Source organism: Mytilus edulis, chromosome 4 (genome assembly GCF_963676685.1).
Source record: "Mytilus edulis chromosome 4, xbMytEdul2.2, whole genome shotgun sequence".
NCBI classification, from domain to species: domain Eukaryota; kingdom Metazoa; phylum Mollusca; class Bivalvia; order Mytilida; family Mytilidae; genus Mytilus; species Mytilus edulis.
In genome coordinates, this window is record NC_092347.1 from 52975949 (window position 1) to 52995277 (window position 19329).

General features: G+C 32.6%; 1 protein-coding gene across 3 annotated transcripts in view; it reads left to right on the plus strand.

The window, feature by feature from the left end:
• The window catches only part of LOC139521907 (death-associated protein kinase 1-like), a 171033-nt gene that overhangs the window by 143942 nt on the left and 7762 nt on the right, over positions 1 to 19329 (plus strand). For all 3 annotated transcript variants that reach the window (XM_071315621.1, XM_071315622.1, XM_071315623.1), the window contains 8 exons: positions 618 to 716; positions 1780 to 1878; positions 2665 to 2766; positions 6910 to 7008; positions 7643 to 7720; positions 8707 to 8902; positions 9687 to 9797; positions 11433 to 11627. In XM_071315621.1, the coding sequence (XP_071171722.1) occupies positions 618 to 716; positions 1780 to 1878; positions 2665 to 2766; positions 6910 to 7008; positions 7643 to 7720; positions 8707 to 8902; positions 9687 to 9797; positions 11433 to 11627 (979 nt within the window). The remainder of the gene's footprint in view (positions 1 to 617; positions 717 to 1779; positions 1879 to 2664; positions 2767 to 6909; positions 7009 to 7642; positions 7721 to 8706; positions 8903 to 9686; positions 9798 to 11432; positions 11628 to 19329) is intronic.

The following is a 19329-nucleotide window of genomic DNA, read 5'->3' on the forward strand; positions in this document are numbered from 1 at the left end:
AATTTGGGTAGCATCATTTTTACCATTCTTCAGTTATGTTCCTTTATAACTTTATATGATATGTAAACAGGGCATCATGTGTGTCCCATGGACACATTCCCCATTTATTTTTTAGATATTTATTAAAGAAATGACTAATTATTTTTTTGTCTATAAAGAAATAATAACATCCAAAAATGTGGTGCACAATGAATAACCTGCATAGCTGATAGACAAAACACTGTCAGCCAATCAGAAGACAAATTACATCCAAAATTAAATTATTTAATAATGAGTTTATAACTCTGTATTGCTACTTTCACTTTTGATTGTTCTCTCACCATGACGACGTCAAATTGCACCACTTTGAGTACTTCAGGGATTAATATCTGTATAAAAATTGTCCTGATGAAGCCTGCCTTGCAGGCGAAACATGTAGACCATAGCAAATAAAATTGCAGACCATTCGAAGTGTTGTTGTCAATTTGGAGTTACTGTATTATTTTAATGTTGCATTTATTTGCATAATTTGACAACCCTGCATACCAAGGTATCCACTTCAGGGACTCTAACGAAATGATTCACACAGGCGTTGGTTCACCACATGGAGTTTAATAATGAGTTTTGTTTTCATGTAGGATGGAGAAACATCATTACATTGTGCAGCAGCAAGGGGATATTTAGACAGTGTAAAAACCCTGTTAGACAGTGGTGCTCCAATCAATCAATTAGACAAGGTAAGAAAAGTTCAGACTATGGGCTTATTGGGAAGGGTCAACGAATACTAAGATGGTTGTGATTTTATTAATCTGGTAGATAAGTACATAAAAGTTCATATTATGTGCTTATCAGGAGGTTCTAAGGTTACCTAGACAGTGCTGATCCCATCAGCTAGATGGCAGGGAAGTAAAAGTTCTGACTACAGGGTTATCAGGGAGGGTCATAAGTTTCCAAGACTGGGCTTCAATCAACCACATAAATGAAGAAGAAAACAGTCAAATCAATATGTTAGTATAGTGTTCAAAGGAGTAGGGGCATTAAGGCCTGGTTTTGGCCCAAGAAAATAAAATGCTTGATAACTTTTTCAAATTGGCACATAATGTTTAGAAATGCATAGGGTCAAGAAATATAAATGAAAAACATTAAGATTCTTATTTGATGACGTCACAATTACGTCATAATATGTACTGCTTTCACAAAAAACGATGAAAAATACAGAATTTCTGCAGTTTTCTATCTTTATTTCTGTTGTGGAAACATCGTGCGCAGCCAAGAAACAACAAAATAATTTAATAAAAGCTTTATTATAACTATTGACAAAATCTCACCAAATATAAAGTTGTTTCCTGGGTGCGCACATACTTTTTCAATCTAAAATATACTTAAAAATTTGATGAAAAACAAGGAAAATCACGAAATCTTACAAAATATGCAAATTAAGTCATGATTTGTTGCCATGGTAACTTGTTCAATGTCCAAAATTGTTTGGTTTTTCTGAATACTTTTTACCTTAGATACTTTTCAGTAATTTGAAAATATGTATGATAACTTTTAAATTTGCAGTAATTTATGGGCCAAATAAGGGCCTTATTGCCCCTACTCCTTTGTCATATGCCATTACACTTGATAGGCATAGGTGTAATACTTTAAACCTTTCAGTGCTCAATCTGGTAGATAGTGCTCTACAAAATTTAAAGTTTTAGTTGTAGTTGATCTAAAACCTTTACTTGGACCAGTTTATCTTATAGTCTTTGTATTATAGGAGATTATTTTTGACTCTCTACTATATTTCTTTTACAGATAGGATGCACAGCATTACATTTGGCCTGTAATCGTAGACACAGCAACATAGCTATGTTATTAATACATGCTGGATGTAATATTGATACTGTAGAAAAGGTATGTATGGTATAAAGAAAGGGGAAAATATTGACATATCTAGTCTTCAAATATCAGAGTCAAAATATCAAGAAAATAAAAAAAGTACAACATTTTTATGTTAGTTTTTGAATACTTATGGTGGCCATCTTGGAACTCAAATGTTCAGTCACTATAGAGCTACTGACCCATTTAATAGATTTTAACATTTTGGAATCAAATCAAAATTTGAGCTTACAAAGTGGAGAATTATAAACCTCTGATAAGCTTTTTGATAAATCTACAATTTACATCATAAACTTAAGATAAATTAATTGATTAGTTTTTGTTTGCTTTATTAGACTAATGATATTCAAGTTATATATCATTTTTTGGCACCTCAATAATTTTAAAAGTGTTTAAAAAGTTTATGCACTCATATGATAAGTCTAATATTGAACTTGTAAATGATAAGGACTTTAGCATAATTTTTTTTTACAGTGCTTTTATTCAAAACAGCATGAAGGACAGTATCTTGCACTATAGTTTATAAATAATTTGATTTAACTTACCTCAAATTAAAATTATGAATGAAAAGAGGTGCAGGGTGAATGAGACAGCAAACTAACAACACAAAAGAGTAAAAGAAAACTAGAGGTCGGCAGTGAAATATGTAAGATGTAATTTCCGTGTTTTGGAATTCTGCTTAATTGGTTGTTTTATAGTGAAATTTTATGGAATGTTTAGCCTTTATTCCAAACGTGTTTATATCTTAGAACTATTGATGTATATAAGTAAAGTAAAGAGAAAAATATATTTGTTTTATAGGAGTCTGGTGACAGTCCTTTAAATTGTGCTGTGAAAGAAGGTATGACAGCAGTGGTACAGACCATGTGTGGGTATGGATGTCAACCTAATGTTGTCAATAAGGTAGCTATATCCTCTCTCTTTATAAACTATAAGCAGTGGTACAGACAATGTGTGGCTATGGATGTCAACCTAATGTTGTCAATAATGTAATTATATCTTCTCTCTTTATAAACTATAAGCAGTGGTACACACTGTGTGGCTATGGATGTCAACCTAATGTTGTCAATAAGGTAGCTATATCCTCTCTCTTTATAAACTATAAGCAGTGGTACAGACAATGTGTGGCTACGGATGTCAACCTAATGTTGTCAATAAGGTAATTATATCCTCTCTCTTTATAAACTATAAGCAGTGGTACAGGCTCTGTGTGGCTATGGATGTCAACCTAATATTGTCAATAAGGTAGCTATATCCTCTCTCTTTATAAACTATAAGCAGTGGTACACACAATGTGTGGCTATGGATGTCAACCTAATGTTGTCAATGAGGTAGCTATATCCTCTCTCTTTATAAACTATAAGCAGTGGTACACACAATGTGTGGCTATGGATGTCAACCTAATGTTGTCAATAAGGTAGCTATATCCTCTCTCTTTATAAACTATAAGCAGTGGTACAGGCTCTGTGTGGCTACGGATGTCAACCTAATGTTGTCAATGAGGTAGCTATATCCTCTCTCTATAAACTATAAGCAGTGGTACACACAATGTGTGGCTATGGATGTCAACCTAATGTTGTCAATAAGGTAATTATATCCTCTCTCTTTATAAACTATAAACAGTGGTACACACAATGTGTGGCTATGGATGTCAACCTAATGTTGTCAATAAGGTAATTATATCCTCTCTCTTTATAAACTATAAGCAGTGGTACACACAATGTGTGGCTATGGATGTCAACCTAATGTTGTCAATAAGGTAATTATATCCTCTCTCTTTATAAACTATAAGCAGTGGTACAGACAATGTGTGACTATAGATGATAACCTTATGTTGTCAATAAGGTAATTATATCCTCTCTCTTTATAAACTATAAGCAGTGGTACAGACAATGTGTGGCTACGGATGTCAACCTAATGTTGTTAATAAGGTAATTATATCTTCTCTCTTTATAAACTATAAGCAGTGGTACAGACAATGTGTGACTACGGATGTCAACCTAATGTTGTCAATAAGGTAATTATATCCTCTCCCTTTATAAACTATAAGCAGTGGTACAGACAATGTGTGGCTACGGATGTCAACCTAATGTTGTCAATAAGGTAATTATATCCTCTCTCTTTATAAACTATAAGCAGTGGTACAGACAATGTGTGACTATAGATTATAACCTAATGTGGTCAATAAGGTAATTATATCTTCTCTCTTTATAAACTATAAGCAGTGGTACAGACAATGTGTGGCTACGGATGTCAACCTAATGTTGTCAATAAGGTAATTATATCCTCTCTCTTTATAAACTATAAGCAGTGGTACAGACAATGTGTGACTATAGATGATAACCTAATGTGGTCAATAAGGTAATTATATCTTCTCTCTTTATAAACTATAAGCAGTGGTACAGACAATGTGTGGCTACGGATGTCAACCTAATGTTGTCAATAAGGTAATTATATCCTCTCTCTTTATAAACTATAAGCAGTGGTACAGACAATGTGTGACTATAGATGATAACCTAATGTGGTCAATAAGGTAATTATATCTTCTCTCTTTATAAACTATAAGCAGTGGTACAGACAATGTGTGACTACAGATGTCAACCTAATGTTGTCAATAAGGTAATTATATCCTCTCTCTTTATAAACTATAAGCAGTGGTACAGACAATGTGTGACTACGGATGTCAACCTAATGTTGTCAATAAGGTAATTATATCCTCTCTCTTTATAAACTATAAGCAGTGGTACAGACAATGTATGACTATAGATGATAACCTAATGTGGTCAATAAGGTAATTATATCTTCTCTCTTTATAAACTATAAGCAGTGGTACAGACAATGTGTGGCTACGGATGTCAACCTAATGTTGTCAATAAGGTAATTATATCCTCTCTCTTTATAAACTATAAGCAGTGGTACAGACAATGTGTGGCTACGGATGTCAACCTAATGTTGTCAATAAGGTAATTATATCTTCTCCCTTTATAAACTATAAGCAGTGGTACAGACAATGTGTGACTATAGATGATAACCTAATGTGGTCAAAAAGGTAATTATATCTTCTCTCTTTATAAACTATAAGCAGTGGTACAGACAATGTGTGACTACGGATGTCAACCTAATGTTGTCAATAAGGTAATTATATCCTCTCCCTTTATAAACTATAAGCAGTGGTACAGGCTCTGTGTGGCTACGGATGTCAGCCTAATGTGGTCAATAAGGTAATTATATCTTCTCTCTTTATAAACTATAAGCAGTGGTACACACAATGTGTGACTACGGATGTCAACCTAATGTTGTCAATAAGGTAATTATATCCTCTCTCTTTATAAACTATAAGCAGTGGTACAGACAATGTGTGACTATAGATGATAACCTAATGTGGTCAATAAGGTAATTATATCTTCTCTCTTTATAAACTATAAGCAGTGGTACAGACAATGTGTGACTACGGATGTCAACCTAATGTTGTCAATAAGGTAATTATATCCTCTCCCTTTATAAACTATAAGCAGTGGTACAGACAATGTGTGACTATAGATGATAACCTAATGTGGTCAATAAGGTAATTATATCTTCTCTCTTTATAAACTATAAGCAGTGGTACAGACAATGTGTGGCTATAGATGATAACCTAATGTGGTCAATAAGGTAATTATATCTTCTCTCTTTATAAACTATAAGCAGTGGTACAGACAATGTGTGGCTACGGATGTCAACCTAATGTTGTCAATAAGGTAATTATATCCTCTCCCTTTATAAACTATAAGCAGTGGTACAGACAATGTGTGGCTACGGATGTCAGCCTAATGTGGTCAATAAGGTAATTATATCTTCTCTCTTTATAAACTATAAGCAGTGGTACACACAATGTGTGACTACGGATGTCAACCTAATGTTGTCAATAAGGTAATTATATCCTCTCTCTTTATAAACTATAAGCAGTGGTACAGACAATGTGTGACTATAGATGATAACCTAATGTGGTCAATAAGGTAATTATATCTTCTCTCTTTATAAACTATAAGCAGTGGTACAGACAATGTGTGACTACGGATGTCAACCTAATGTTGTCAATAAGGTAATTATATCCTCTCCCTTTATAAACTATAAGCAGTGGTACAGACAATGTGTGACTATAGATGATAACCTAATGTGGTCAATAAGGTAATTATATCTTCTCTCTTTATAAACTATAAGCAGTGGTACAGACAATGTGTGACTATAGATGATAACCTAATGTGGTCAATAAGGTAATTATATCTTCTCTCTTTATAAACTATAAGCAGTGGTACAGACAATGTGTGGCTACGGATGTCAACCTAATGTTGTCAATAAGGTAATTATATCCTCTCCCTTTATAAACTATAAGCAGTGGTACAGACAATGTGTGACTATAGATGATAACCTAATGTGGTCAATAAGGTAATTATATCTTCTCTCTTTATAAACTATAAGCAGTGGTACAGACAATGTGTGACTACGGATGTCAACCTAATGTTGTCAATAAGGTAATTATATCCTCTCCCTTTATAAACTATAAGCAGTGGTACAGGCTCTGTGTGGCTACGGATGTCAGCCTAATGTGGTCAATAAGGTAATTATACCATCTCTCTTTATAAACTAAAAGCTCTTGACATAGGTTTTTTTTTTTTTTACTTACATTTTTGGCTTTCTACACTTAACCTCAAAATTTGTTATGCCCCCTCTGTAGTGGAGGGGCATTATTTAGTTTTACCCTTGTCCGTCTGTCCATATGTCCTGAAATTTGTTTTCATTATCTAACTTAAGCTGGCCTTTACTAACTGTTATGGAACTTAAACAAAATACATATTACCACAAAACAATTGAGAAATTGCGGATTTTTTTTTTCTGTTCTCTTACTTCAATTTGCCTCAACCAAATGTTATGAAGCTTATACACAATGCTTATTACCACAAAACACAGATCCGTTCTATTGGTTTTATAAACAAGCGGGAGCATCAATTGTGTACCATGGACTAATAATTCAGATAGTTCATAATTAAGAATTTTTAATGTTTTCAGGTTGGACTTTCACCACTACATATAGCAAGCAAAGATGGACAGTCAGAAATAGTCAGGGCATTGTTATTAAGGGGAGCTAATCCAGACTTATACTACAAGGTATTTTATGTGTGTAAATGATGAATGGAGAAATAGTGAGAACAGAAATAATTGCATATGATTGTCAAAACTGTTGTGTTGTACTCCAAACAAAATAAGAGTTTGACAAGAATAATTATATTGATGTAAACAATATGATAGGTGTTTATCTACTTTAGAATATTTTTTTCTGGCATACTGACCCTGGAAATATTGAGTTAATGTAGAGAGTATTTTATTAAAGAATAGCACATCCTATTTGTATTTGAATTATTATTTATTATAAAATTTTAATTAAGTTTTGGAAACTTGCTGGGTTTTGAAAAGATAAAGGCAACAGTCGTATACAGCTGTTCAATAGTCATAAATGGATTAAAAGAAAACAAATATGGGTCATAAACCAAAACCTAGGGAAACACATCAAGTGTAAAAGGAAAACAACGAAGCAACAGAACCACTGAACTGCAACAAAAACATATGTCAACATGCATAAAAACAGACTATTTAACAACATCTGCCACATTCTTGACTTGATACAGAACATTTTTAAGAAAATATGGTGGGTAAAATAAATATATTGGGTATTGATGGAAGTTTTAATATGATTTATATTACGATATATATATGTCTTCAAAGTAAAATAATTTATTGACAGGATGGTGTCACAGCTGAAATAATGGCATTGGCTCAAGGTTTTACAGACATCTCTGATATCCTCAGTAAAGTCAAAGGGGTGAGTGATGATTATATTTATCGCTATTTTGTGCATTTTTCCTTTGATCTTATTTTGGGATAATTTTTCATATCATGTAGTTGCTTGAGATGGAAAATTATTGCTAGAAACTAAGGAGGCACGAGGCATTGCTAACGAAATTGACAAATTCATCATAGGTAAAATAGCGATAAACAGATTATCATTGGTCATTTCAACTCTTGCTTTTCTCACTTTCGCCGTACCAACTCAAGCGAGAAATTCAATATCGTTGAAATGATCAACGATAATCTATTGTTATAGTCTTTCCTTTTGCCTGTATCACCCAGCTCAATCGCTCCAGAATTCTTGTATCAAAACTTAAATGTAAGAAGACATTATTAGCAACTTCACAATGTCTGAGGAGAAGTTATCAGTGACATCAAGCATTGTCACTGTCTAGGTGAAGACGAAATAAACAGATTATCCGGTTTTCTACACATATAAATATCATCTGCTCAACAAATGGTGAAGCTTTTTTGCATGTTCACTGTGCTCACTGCCAAAAAAGGTTCACATTGTGGCATGCAGCTGATAATACACATAAATCTTTGATATCCTCAGTAAGGTGAAAGAAAATTGTTTTAAAAAAGAGTGATCAATGATCAGTGCTGTGATACAAAATGGACTACATAGTAATTTGTGGTATATATTATCATTTTTAACCGTATTTTTGTGACAAAAATGTCGGTTATTGATTTGGGGATGTACGGCGGGCGGGCGGCAACCAAATGTTGTCCATGCATTTTTTAAAGGATTTTTGTTGTTCTTCATTTTTTTTAAAAAGATTATTTAATAGACTCTAATAAAACAACAATCTGTTTATTTGCACTTCTTTTAAAAGAAAAATTAAAACAATTAAATATCAAAATATTAAAAAAAACTATGAGAGCGTATAGAATTTCCTTCAGTTAAAGATTTTAAAAAATATTAAAGAATCTGTCTGACATTATATAATCTACTTGCAGGACAGAGGAGAGGTCTATGTAAGCCAGTTGGTGCCTCTACCTCAAGCATTATCAAGAATCAAACTGAAGGTATTCGGTGCTAGTGGTGTAGGGAAGACCACATTTATAGAGTCCATGAAATGTGGCATGTTTTCTGGTTTCTTCAGGAGATCATCTACTAGACTGTCAAGCCAGTCAGCTACCAGTATGACTAAAGGTAAAAATATTGGAATGATTTGACAACTGTATCTAATTATTTAAAAAGGTGAAATTTATAAACTGAAGAAAAAGGCAGAAGAAATGCTGATGTCTAATAATATTGCCAGTACTGTCAATTTTTAAGTAGTCTATTACAATAGCTTGGACATCACATCAACTTTCAAGTAACTATGATGCTGATTTTCAGATCTCTTTTGGCAGAAATTAATATGTTTCATTTAAAGATGTTAATTGGTGTTAAATTTTTGGTGTTATAGAAAAACATTCATTCTGCTTCATATATTTTGGTTATAAATAAAATAGAATAATTATAGAATAACTTATCAAAGAATACAAATAGAGAAAAATATTCAACATGTGACAAACAACACAAATTTATGAATGCATGTATCACATTAGTTAATTTTCAGTGTTGTCCGTCACAAGTTGAATATTTTTCGATATTTGATTTCTTCGATAAGTTATCCTTTTTATTACATTGGAAAATGGCTTTGTTTATCTGAAATTAAAGTAGAAAATGTAAGGAACTATATCTTATTCTACACATTCACAATTTGTTTTGATCTGTCGTTATCGATGTTTTGCCATCACCTATGGTTGGACCATGTCAGACGAGTGAAATAACCATGTGAAATTATCGTTTTTTTATTTCACTTGGAAATCTATGTAATTCATTGCAACAAATGTAATAAGATTTATTATTGGTTTTTGTATGTATTTTTTTTTGTTAAATAGTTTGAAGTGTGTGCAATGTTTTAATGATTCTTCTATTTTGTATTCAGGAAGGGATGGCAAACTGTCTCGACAATATAGTCTCCCTATACCATTGACTTATAGTGTCAGCAATCCAACATACACTAAGGGCATTAATGTACAACAAACTAGCATATCAGGTATGTTATAACCAACTTTACAGTATCATCATATGTATAATTGAATTGCAACAATCCTAGCCTTTCAGAATCTAATGCATTGTAAGTAATATTTAGCGTTATGAATGGTTTAAAATGTTCTTAACAATGGAAATTCAACCAATGATGTAACGTTATTTTCAATTTGGTGTACGAACAATGAGATTACCAAAAGTCTTTTAAATTTTAAAAAGGCAAATTTAGATAGGAGTGGAACACACCTTCCATGTGCAGTGGTTGAACTTAAAACCTTAATGTTGACTGTCCAGTGATACAGTAGATGAACTACAGATAGGAGTGGAACACACCTTCCATGTGCGGGTTTAAACTTAAAACCTTAGTGTTGACTGTCCAGTGATACAGTAAATAAACTACAGATAGGAGTTAAACACACCTTCCATGTGCGGGGTTGAACTTAAAACCTTAGTGTTGACTGTCCAGTGATACAGTAGATGAACTACAGATAGGAATGGAACACACCTTCCATGTGCGGGGTTGAACTTAAAACCTTAGTGTTGACTGTCCAGTGATACAGTAGATGAACTACAGATAGGAGTGGAACACACCTTCCATGTGCGGGGTTGAACTTAAAACCTTAGTGTTGACTGTCCATTGATACAGTAGATGAACTACAGATAGGAGTGGAACACACCTTCAATGTGCGGGGTTGAACTTAAAACCTTAGTGTTGACTGTCCAGTGATACAGTAGATGAACTACAGATAGGAGTGGAACACAACTTCCATGTGCGGGTTTAAACTTAAAACCTTAGTTTTGACTGTCCAGTGATACAGTAGATAAACTACAGATAGGAGGTGTACACACCTTCCATGTGCAGGGTTGAACTTAAAACCTTAGTGTTCACTGTCCAGTGATACAGTAGATGAACTACAGATAGGAGTGGAACACACCTTCCATGTGCGGGGTTGAACTTAAAATCTTAGTGTTGACTGTCCAGTGATACAGTAGATGAACTACAGATAGGAGGTAAACACACCTTCCATGTGCGGGGTTGAACTTAAAACCTTAGGGTTGACTGTCCAGTGATACAGTAGATGAACTACAGATAGGAGTGGAACACACCTTCCATGTGCGGGGTTGAACTTAAAACCTTAGTGTTGACTGTCCAGTGATACAGTAGATGAACTACAGATAGGAGTGGAACACACCTTCCATGTCATGGTTGAACTTAAAACCTTAGTGTTGACTGTCCAGTGATACAGTAGATGAACTACAGATAGGAGTGGAACACACCTTCCATGTGTGGGGTTGAACTTAAAACCTTAGTGTTGACTGTCCAGTGATACAGTAAATGAAATACTTAGACCACTTGTCCACTGATGCCTCTCGACGCTTTTAAAAAGGACAGATATGATAAAAAAAAAAGGAGAAACTGTTTTAAATAATACAAACAGGAGTAGCGAAAATACTACTCTGTTGAAATATATTGTATTATGATGTAAAAATAATTGGATAATTAAGTATTAATAAAAGTAAGACTATATTCTAAGACTTGCAGAATGTGTCATTTAGACATTTCTACAATGTTTCGTTTTTCACAATATTTGTATTTTATCTTTCAAGCTATGAATCCTACCAAATGTTGTTTATTTTACAGGGATAGGAGAGCTGAGTATATGGGATTTTTCTGGTTATGAACCTTACTACATGTTATATGACCATTTCATGGGAGATACAAACTGTATAAACATAGTGATGTTTAACTTGTGTGATGATGTTGCTGAGCAAGTGGCCCAAGTCATATTCTGGCTCGGGTTCATTAAAGGCAGGATTTCACCACAACTTCCATTAGGTAAATTTAATAAAAAAAATGATGTATAATATTCACTGGCTTTGATTAATTTTAAAGTATAATTTCAAGGTCTGAAAAACCTTATAACTTGTTTCAGGGATGCACCAAGAGGAGTTTACAACCTTAGCCAAAAAAAAAAGGTCCCTGTGACCTATTTTTCTTGCCTTTATGATTTAGATTTGTACTTGAATTAGGTTTTCAGATAACTAAATGATCTGTCTGAGAGGTTTATTGTCAAATAAGTAAAGAACGTTATCTTCATTCATATTATTCAGAGTAAGGCAGTGTTAACAGACTTAAGTTTACAAATCCACTTTAATGTACATTTAATATATTTACTTCAATCTTAGTACAATGCTCATCATTTAAGATGCTATGGATTCATTTATTTTGTGGGTACCAATTTTCGTGGATTGAAGAAAAGTCAAATTTTCGTTGATACTTGATTTCATGGTTTTCTTATAAAAGAAAGTTGTTCTTAATTGAACATTTAGATTTGGTTCACCTATTCAATGAAATGAATGAAAAATGGTATTAGGCACCAAAACAATGTTAGTACCAACATATATATCCAAGTGATACTCACCTCACCTCACCTATCCTCTTCATGCCGGTCGGCATTTAAGGCCCTGATACATTCTTTCCATTTTACACGGTCTTTAGCTGCTGTTCTTGCTGTAGCCCAGCTGTTCAATCCAAGTGATGTTCTTTCAGTCTCTACAGTCCGTCTCCAGGTAGTTTTGGGACGTCCAACTTTCCTCTTTCCCTCAGGTTTCCATGTCAGTGCAACTGAGCATATTCTGTTGGTGTCCATCCTAAGTACATAGCTAATCCATCTCCATCTGCGTTCTATTATATCTTCACTTAGCTTCTTTGTTCCAGCTTTCATGTGAAGGTTTTCGTTGGATATTGTATCAGGTCATCTTATTTTCAGTATCTGTCTTAAACATCTGTTTTGGAAGGTGTTTAATTTCTTCTTGTCTTGTTTGGTTGTTTTCCAGGTTTCACATCCGTATAGTAGGACTGATGTGACTAAGCTGTTAAACAACCTGACCTTCGTTTTAAATGACAGTACTGACAATCTCCATATTTTCTTAGCCTGCTAAATTGGCCTTTAGCTTTCTTCAACCTGTTGTCCATGTCATTGTCACAGCCACCTTTTGTTGTTACTTTTCCTCCTAGGTAAGTGAAGGTATCAACATCCTCTAGGTCTTTCTCATTTAACTTCACTGGGTTGTTATTTGTGGTGTTCATCCGCATTACTTTTGTTTTAGAGGTGTTAATCTTAAGTCCTATTTTGCTGGCATTCTTTGAAGTTTATCTGTTTTCAGTTGTATGTGTTGGAATTTGGAAGACAGTAGTGCTAGGTCGTCAGCAAAATCAAGGTCCTCTAGTTTGGTGGTAAATTTCCATCTGATTCCTGTTCCAAGTGATACTAGTACCAACATGTATATCCAAGTGATACTAGTACCAACATATATATCCAAGTGATACTAGTACCAACATATATATCCAAGTGATACTACTACCAACATATATATCCTAGTGATACTAGACATCTTTACTGATGTCAGAAGTGCAAGTTTGGTTTTAGGAAAAAATAACTTAATGTAGTAATCCATTAAAAGAAGGTCAATGTAACCTACATCAGGGATGGGCACGATTACTGACAAATGTAATCGATTAATAATCGATTACATGAAGGATTTTTGTGCAATCGATTAATAATCGATTACTCAAATTTTAGTATGTAATCGATTACAATCGATTACAATCGATTACTTTATCAAAAGTAATTACATTACTTTTCGATTACTGTCAATTGCATACTTCAACATTTCAACAAAAAATAACATGAGTAAAACACAATTATATTGCTCAACATTTGTATATATATAGTGGAAATTAAGATCTTTACCTAATGCATCATTCAAAGCATTGTTTCTAAATTATAAGTTAATAGCTGCTTTTTAGATCAAATCTCTTGATGAAAATTAGAAATATTTAAAAAATCTCGTAATTTTGACTTTCAACATATATGAAAGATGTCATCGCATTGCAATAATCACTTATTCATAACTAATTGTTTTTCAAAAAATTAGCTTTCTTACTGACACGTTAACTTTTTTGTTTTTACTCTTTAAAAAAAAATATTTTAGCATAGTTAATTACAATGTTTAAGGAAACATAAAAAAAAGTAGAATAATTAACTAGTTCAGCTAATTTTTAAGATCAAAATTTATTTTTATAATGACATGCATGTTTTAAAACTTTTGTTTGGATAACCACCCTAATTACAGATTATTTAACTGCCACTGGAGTACAATTTATAACCTGGGGCTAAATATTGTAAATGTCCTTCTTTATTAGACATAAGATAATTGAAATAAAAACAAAGTATGTTTGTTATTGATTAGAAGGCTATGATCATCTCATTAGTAAAGGCAAGAATGCTGTTAACTTCTCCAATCAAATTATATACAAAATATATTTATAGTGTCAAAGGGATACATGTATCTATTTCTAAAAAGAATTTCTATGCATTGCCATTGGTTCATTGTTAAAAGGATTTTGTGTTCTTTTTTAATTTAATATATATACATGTATATATATCATAACATTTAAGAAATCAACTGTTTATGTATTCTAAGCTTTAATTTCAACTCTGATTGAAAATGATGTTTTCAGGAAATTTAATACAAATAAGCTTACTACTTTTAAAAAATGTAGTACAGAACTTAACCAAAGACAGACACATTTCTTATTTAAGATCTATTTATTTTTTTCAAATCTATTTTCTTATTTAAATATTAAAGCTCTTGACTTATTAACAAGCACATACATTCATTTGTTTCAAAAGCTAAATATAAAGTAAATTTAGGTAGGAGAGGGATCTGGTTACTCATAATGCAGCTAGAGACAATAGATAGAAATAAGGCAGTTGCTTAAATCTCAAGTATTGTTAATGCATAATATTTTATCTGTACTACAAAGTGATAATATACATATTTTCCTCTGAAATAGGTTATTTTTCATCAAACTATTTTACTAAAGTAATCGAAATGTAATTGAAAAGTAATCGATGATTACATTCAAATTTTTGCTGTAATCGATTAAATTACGATTACAAGTAATCGAAAATGTCTTCGATTACAGATTACTGTCGATTACTTGAAAAAATGTAATCAATTACAATCGATTACGATTACAGATTACGATTACCCCATCTCTGACCTACATTGGTTTTTTTCATTCTTAAAATCTTTATTTCAGCAATAATCAAGTATCTAGGTAAATTGCATTCCCTTTAATGTTTGATGTTAGCTTAAAAGTAGTCATTATGAGCTTTGTCCTTTTCATTTTTCATAAAAAGTTATGTTTTATACTTTATAATTGTATTATGTAAATTTCAAGTAATTTTAACAAGAGAATTTATGAATTTCTAATTATTTTTTTTTTATGTATATTTGACAAAAAAATATTTTCTACAGTCAGCTTTTAACACAACAACCAGTATTATTAGAAAGAATAACAAACAAAACTGTTAAATACTTTAAATCCTCTAAAATTATAATTCTATAAGACAGATTCTTGAAAAACAAATCCTAGAGAGAATTGTGAAGGGTTGGATTAAACAAAAAATGTAAAAAAATATAAATAAGGTTCATGAATCTAAATTGTATTAAAAAAAACTCATTTCTTTGAATTCAGATGTTCCAGAGGATATAAATACCAGTTATGATGTAATTAAAGGTACTTTGTTTTTGGTGTAAAGACTAAGAATGGTGGTCTTTTTTTTATTTTTTATACGACCGCAAAAATTTTAATTCTTTGGTCGTATATTGCTATCACGTTGGCGTCGTCGTCCGAATACTTTTAGTTTTCGCACTCTAACTTTAGTAAAAGTGAATAGAAATCAATGGAATTTTAACACAAGGTTTATGACCACAAAAGGAAGGTTGGGATTGATTTTGGGAGTTTTGGTCCCAACATTTAAGGAATTAGGGGCCAAAAAGGGCCCAAATAAGCATTTTCTTGGTTTTCGCACTATAACTTTAGTTTAAGTGAATAGAAATCTATGAAATTTTGACACAAGGTTTATGACCACAAAAGGAAGGTTGGGATTGATTTTGGGAGTTTTGGTCCCAACAGTTTAGGAATTAAGGGCCAAAAAAGGGCCCAAATAAGCATTATTCTTGGTTTTCGCACAAGAACTTTAGTATAAGTAAATAGAAATTAATGAAATTTTAACACAAGGTTTATGACCCCAAAAGGAAGGTTGGGATTGATTTTTGGAGTTTTGGTCCCAACAGTTTAGGAATTAAGGGCCAAAAAAGGGCCCAAATAAGCATTATTCTTGGTTTTTGCACCATAACTTTAGTATAAGTAAATAGAAATCTATGAAATTTAAACACAAGGTTTATGACCATAAAAGGAAGGTTGGGTTTGATTTTGGGAGTTTTGGTCCTAACAGTTTAGGAATAAGGGGCCCAAAGGGTCCAAAATTGAACTTTGTGTTGATTGGCAATTTATGGCTTCAATATAATTCTATTGTCTATTCTAATGTCTTTACTAAACTATAAACTAAACCCACCAAGCAACATGTACCTGAAAATAATATAAACAAAATAATAGAAAACACAGTAGTTAACAATCTAATCCTTTTCTCTTTTCACTAGAAATGTTAATGTCCAAATAAAAAATGAAAATGAAGGCAATTAAAATGTCATAGTATCAGGTATTTATCTGATCTTTCTTCTCCTTTTTTTATTGTCAGTTGCACTAATTACAAAAGGCTTGAATTCAAAAGTCCTTTTTCAAAACAACATAAGATGTCTTGTCCAGAAGCACCATGCTTTGTAAGAACATTGGCGATTTGTTCATTAGTCTGAATCCATTTTACTTTTTTAAGCTCTCCACCTTGAAGCAATTGCTTTATTGCATTGATATCCACCCTCAATCTCTTTTCTCCAACAGGTTTATCAGAGTATATTGCATGATACAGGTCTTTGTTATCAACGAAACAATCTACTGGAGTATGCATCAAATCGTTCTCATTATGCATTAATTCCTTAAACAGAGCTGCTAAAGATATAACACAGTCCACACCATCAGCTAAGGCCAAGGCTTCACTTGCTAAAGTACTACGTACAACTCTTCTTAATTTCTTAGATTGCCAAGTGATTGGGTTCACTTTACCATCATCGCCCATCAAAAGCACAACATAACCACCCTGACTTCCACCATCTGGAACATTTCCAAATGATGCATCACTGAACAAAATAAATTTCACATTATGTCCAAGATTCTGGAATTGCAGTGAAACGGGATCGTTTTGCACCTTCCTAATTATTTTATTGACTTTCTTTAGATCTTCAATAGTGCTAGACTTAATTTTTGATGAAATAGCAGCAACATCAAATGCATATCCCTAATTCTGGACACAACAGTTTTCTCAAAGGCACTGGATCCTGCCCAAAGAAAGTCATCTACATGAACTGCTAGGACACCAGTCAAACCTTTTTCATTATACCAATAAAATACAGCTGAATCAATTTTGGACACTGTTCCTCCACAATCTAGCAATGTTGCTTTAACTTTTTCGTACCACTTTAAGGATGCATCAACAAGACCATATACACATTTGTTAAGGCGCCAGACTTTACCAGTTGCTTAAACTTGCTTTAGCTTCTTTAGGAGGTCTTAAGTAGACTTCTCTTTGCATTTTCTCTCCTTGAAGGAAAGCAGTTTTAATGTCCACTGAATTAATTGACCATCTTTTACTAGCAATAATTGATAAAATTAGTCGTAGAGACTGCTTTTCACATGTTGGCGAATTCTTTGGTATCTCATCTAGGCTGTCTTCTTCAAAACCTTTTGCTACCAATCTAGCTTTTCTATGAAATTCGTTCTCTAATTCTTTCATAGTATAAACCCATCTTGTTGAAATACAGTTTTGACCATTGTCTTCAACTTCTTCATAAACATTGTGCTTGTTCCAGTTATCCAGTTCTGCCTCTCTAGCCTCAGTAAAATCAATATCACTTAAAATTACATCTTCATTCACGTCATCTGACTGGTTAAAAACTTTCAAATCATTGACTGTTCTTAGATCAATTGATATCTGATCACCTCTCATATTTTCTGGCTGATTGTATTCTATATTGTACCAGCTCTTTTTAACAGTTGTAGCCTTTCCTACCCTGCCTAAAATTATTGCTTCTCTTGTGTCATTTTCACCAGGGATTTTGAAATTCACTATCTGATCCTTCTTTAATTTCATACAATCATTTGCCTGTGACCCAGGATTATGTTCCATACTTTCCTCATGTATATCATTCTCTACCTGATTTTCCAAATCAAAACTGTCTCTCCCTTCAGATTCAGGACTATCTTCACCATTCAAACTACCATTCAAGCTACCAGCATGATTATCATCTTGATCAGCACTTTCGTCTGCAGATTCCTCAACATTTTCTTGGTTTTCATCATTCTCAGTATCATTAGTTAACACTTTGTGTGATTTCATCAAAAATTGAACAATTGGGGTTCTTTGATATGCCGAATCTAACTATGTATGTAGATTCTTAATTTTTGGTCCCGTTTTCAAATTGTTCTACATTAAGGTCCAAAGGGTCCAAAATTAAACTTAGTTTGATTTTAACAAAAATTGAATCCTTGGGGTTCTTTGATATGCTGAATTTAAAAATGTACTTAGATTTTTAATTATTGGCCTAGTTTTCAAGTTGGTCCAAATGGGGGTCCAAAATTAAACTTTGTTTGATTTCATCAAAAATTGAATAAATGGGTTCTTTGATATGCCAAATCTAACTGTGTATGTAGATTCTTAATTTTTGGTCCAGTTTTCAAATTGGTCTACATTAAGGTCCAAAGGGTCGGAAATTAAACTAAGTTTGATTTTAACAAAAATAAAATTCTTGGGCTTATTTGATATGCTTCATCTAAATATGTACTTTGATTTTTGATTATGGGCCCAGTTTTCAAGTTGGTCCAAATCAGGATTCCATATCAAGTATTGTGCAATAGCAAGAAATTTTCAATTGCACAGTATTGCACAATAGCAAGAAATATCTAATTGCACAATATTGTGCAATAGCAATTAATTTTCAATTGGAGTTATCTTTCTTTGTATAGAATAGTAGTTGATAATATATGTTTGAAATTTGCCAGACATGACTATGATGTCATTTTCTATTTTTATTTGCCAATAACTTTATGTAAATAACTTCATTGGGAATTTGCCAATATAAAATGTTGCTGATGAAGCTTTTTTTCCTTATATTATCTAAAATGTTTTTAGATAATGTATGTTGGACATTTGCCAGACATGACTATGATGCCATTTTCTATTTTTATTTTGTAAATAACTTCATTGGAAATTTGCCAATATAAAATGTTGCTGATGAAGTTTTTTTTATTGTTTTATACAATAAACAATGTATATTCACTTTTACTACCAACCAATCTTTACCATTCAGTGATAACAAGCACTTTATTTTACATTTTAATATTTTATGATGTATTTAAAAGAGTAGTTATTGTTGCAAACTCCATTAGAAATTTGAATTGATATCAGTTTTGGAAAAAGGGAAACGGGGATGTGAAAAAAAGGGGGGGGGGTTAAATTTTTCTCATTTCAGATTTCATAAATAAAAAGAAAATTTCTTCAAACATTTTTTTG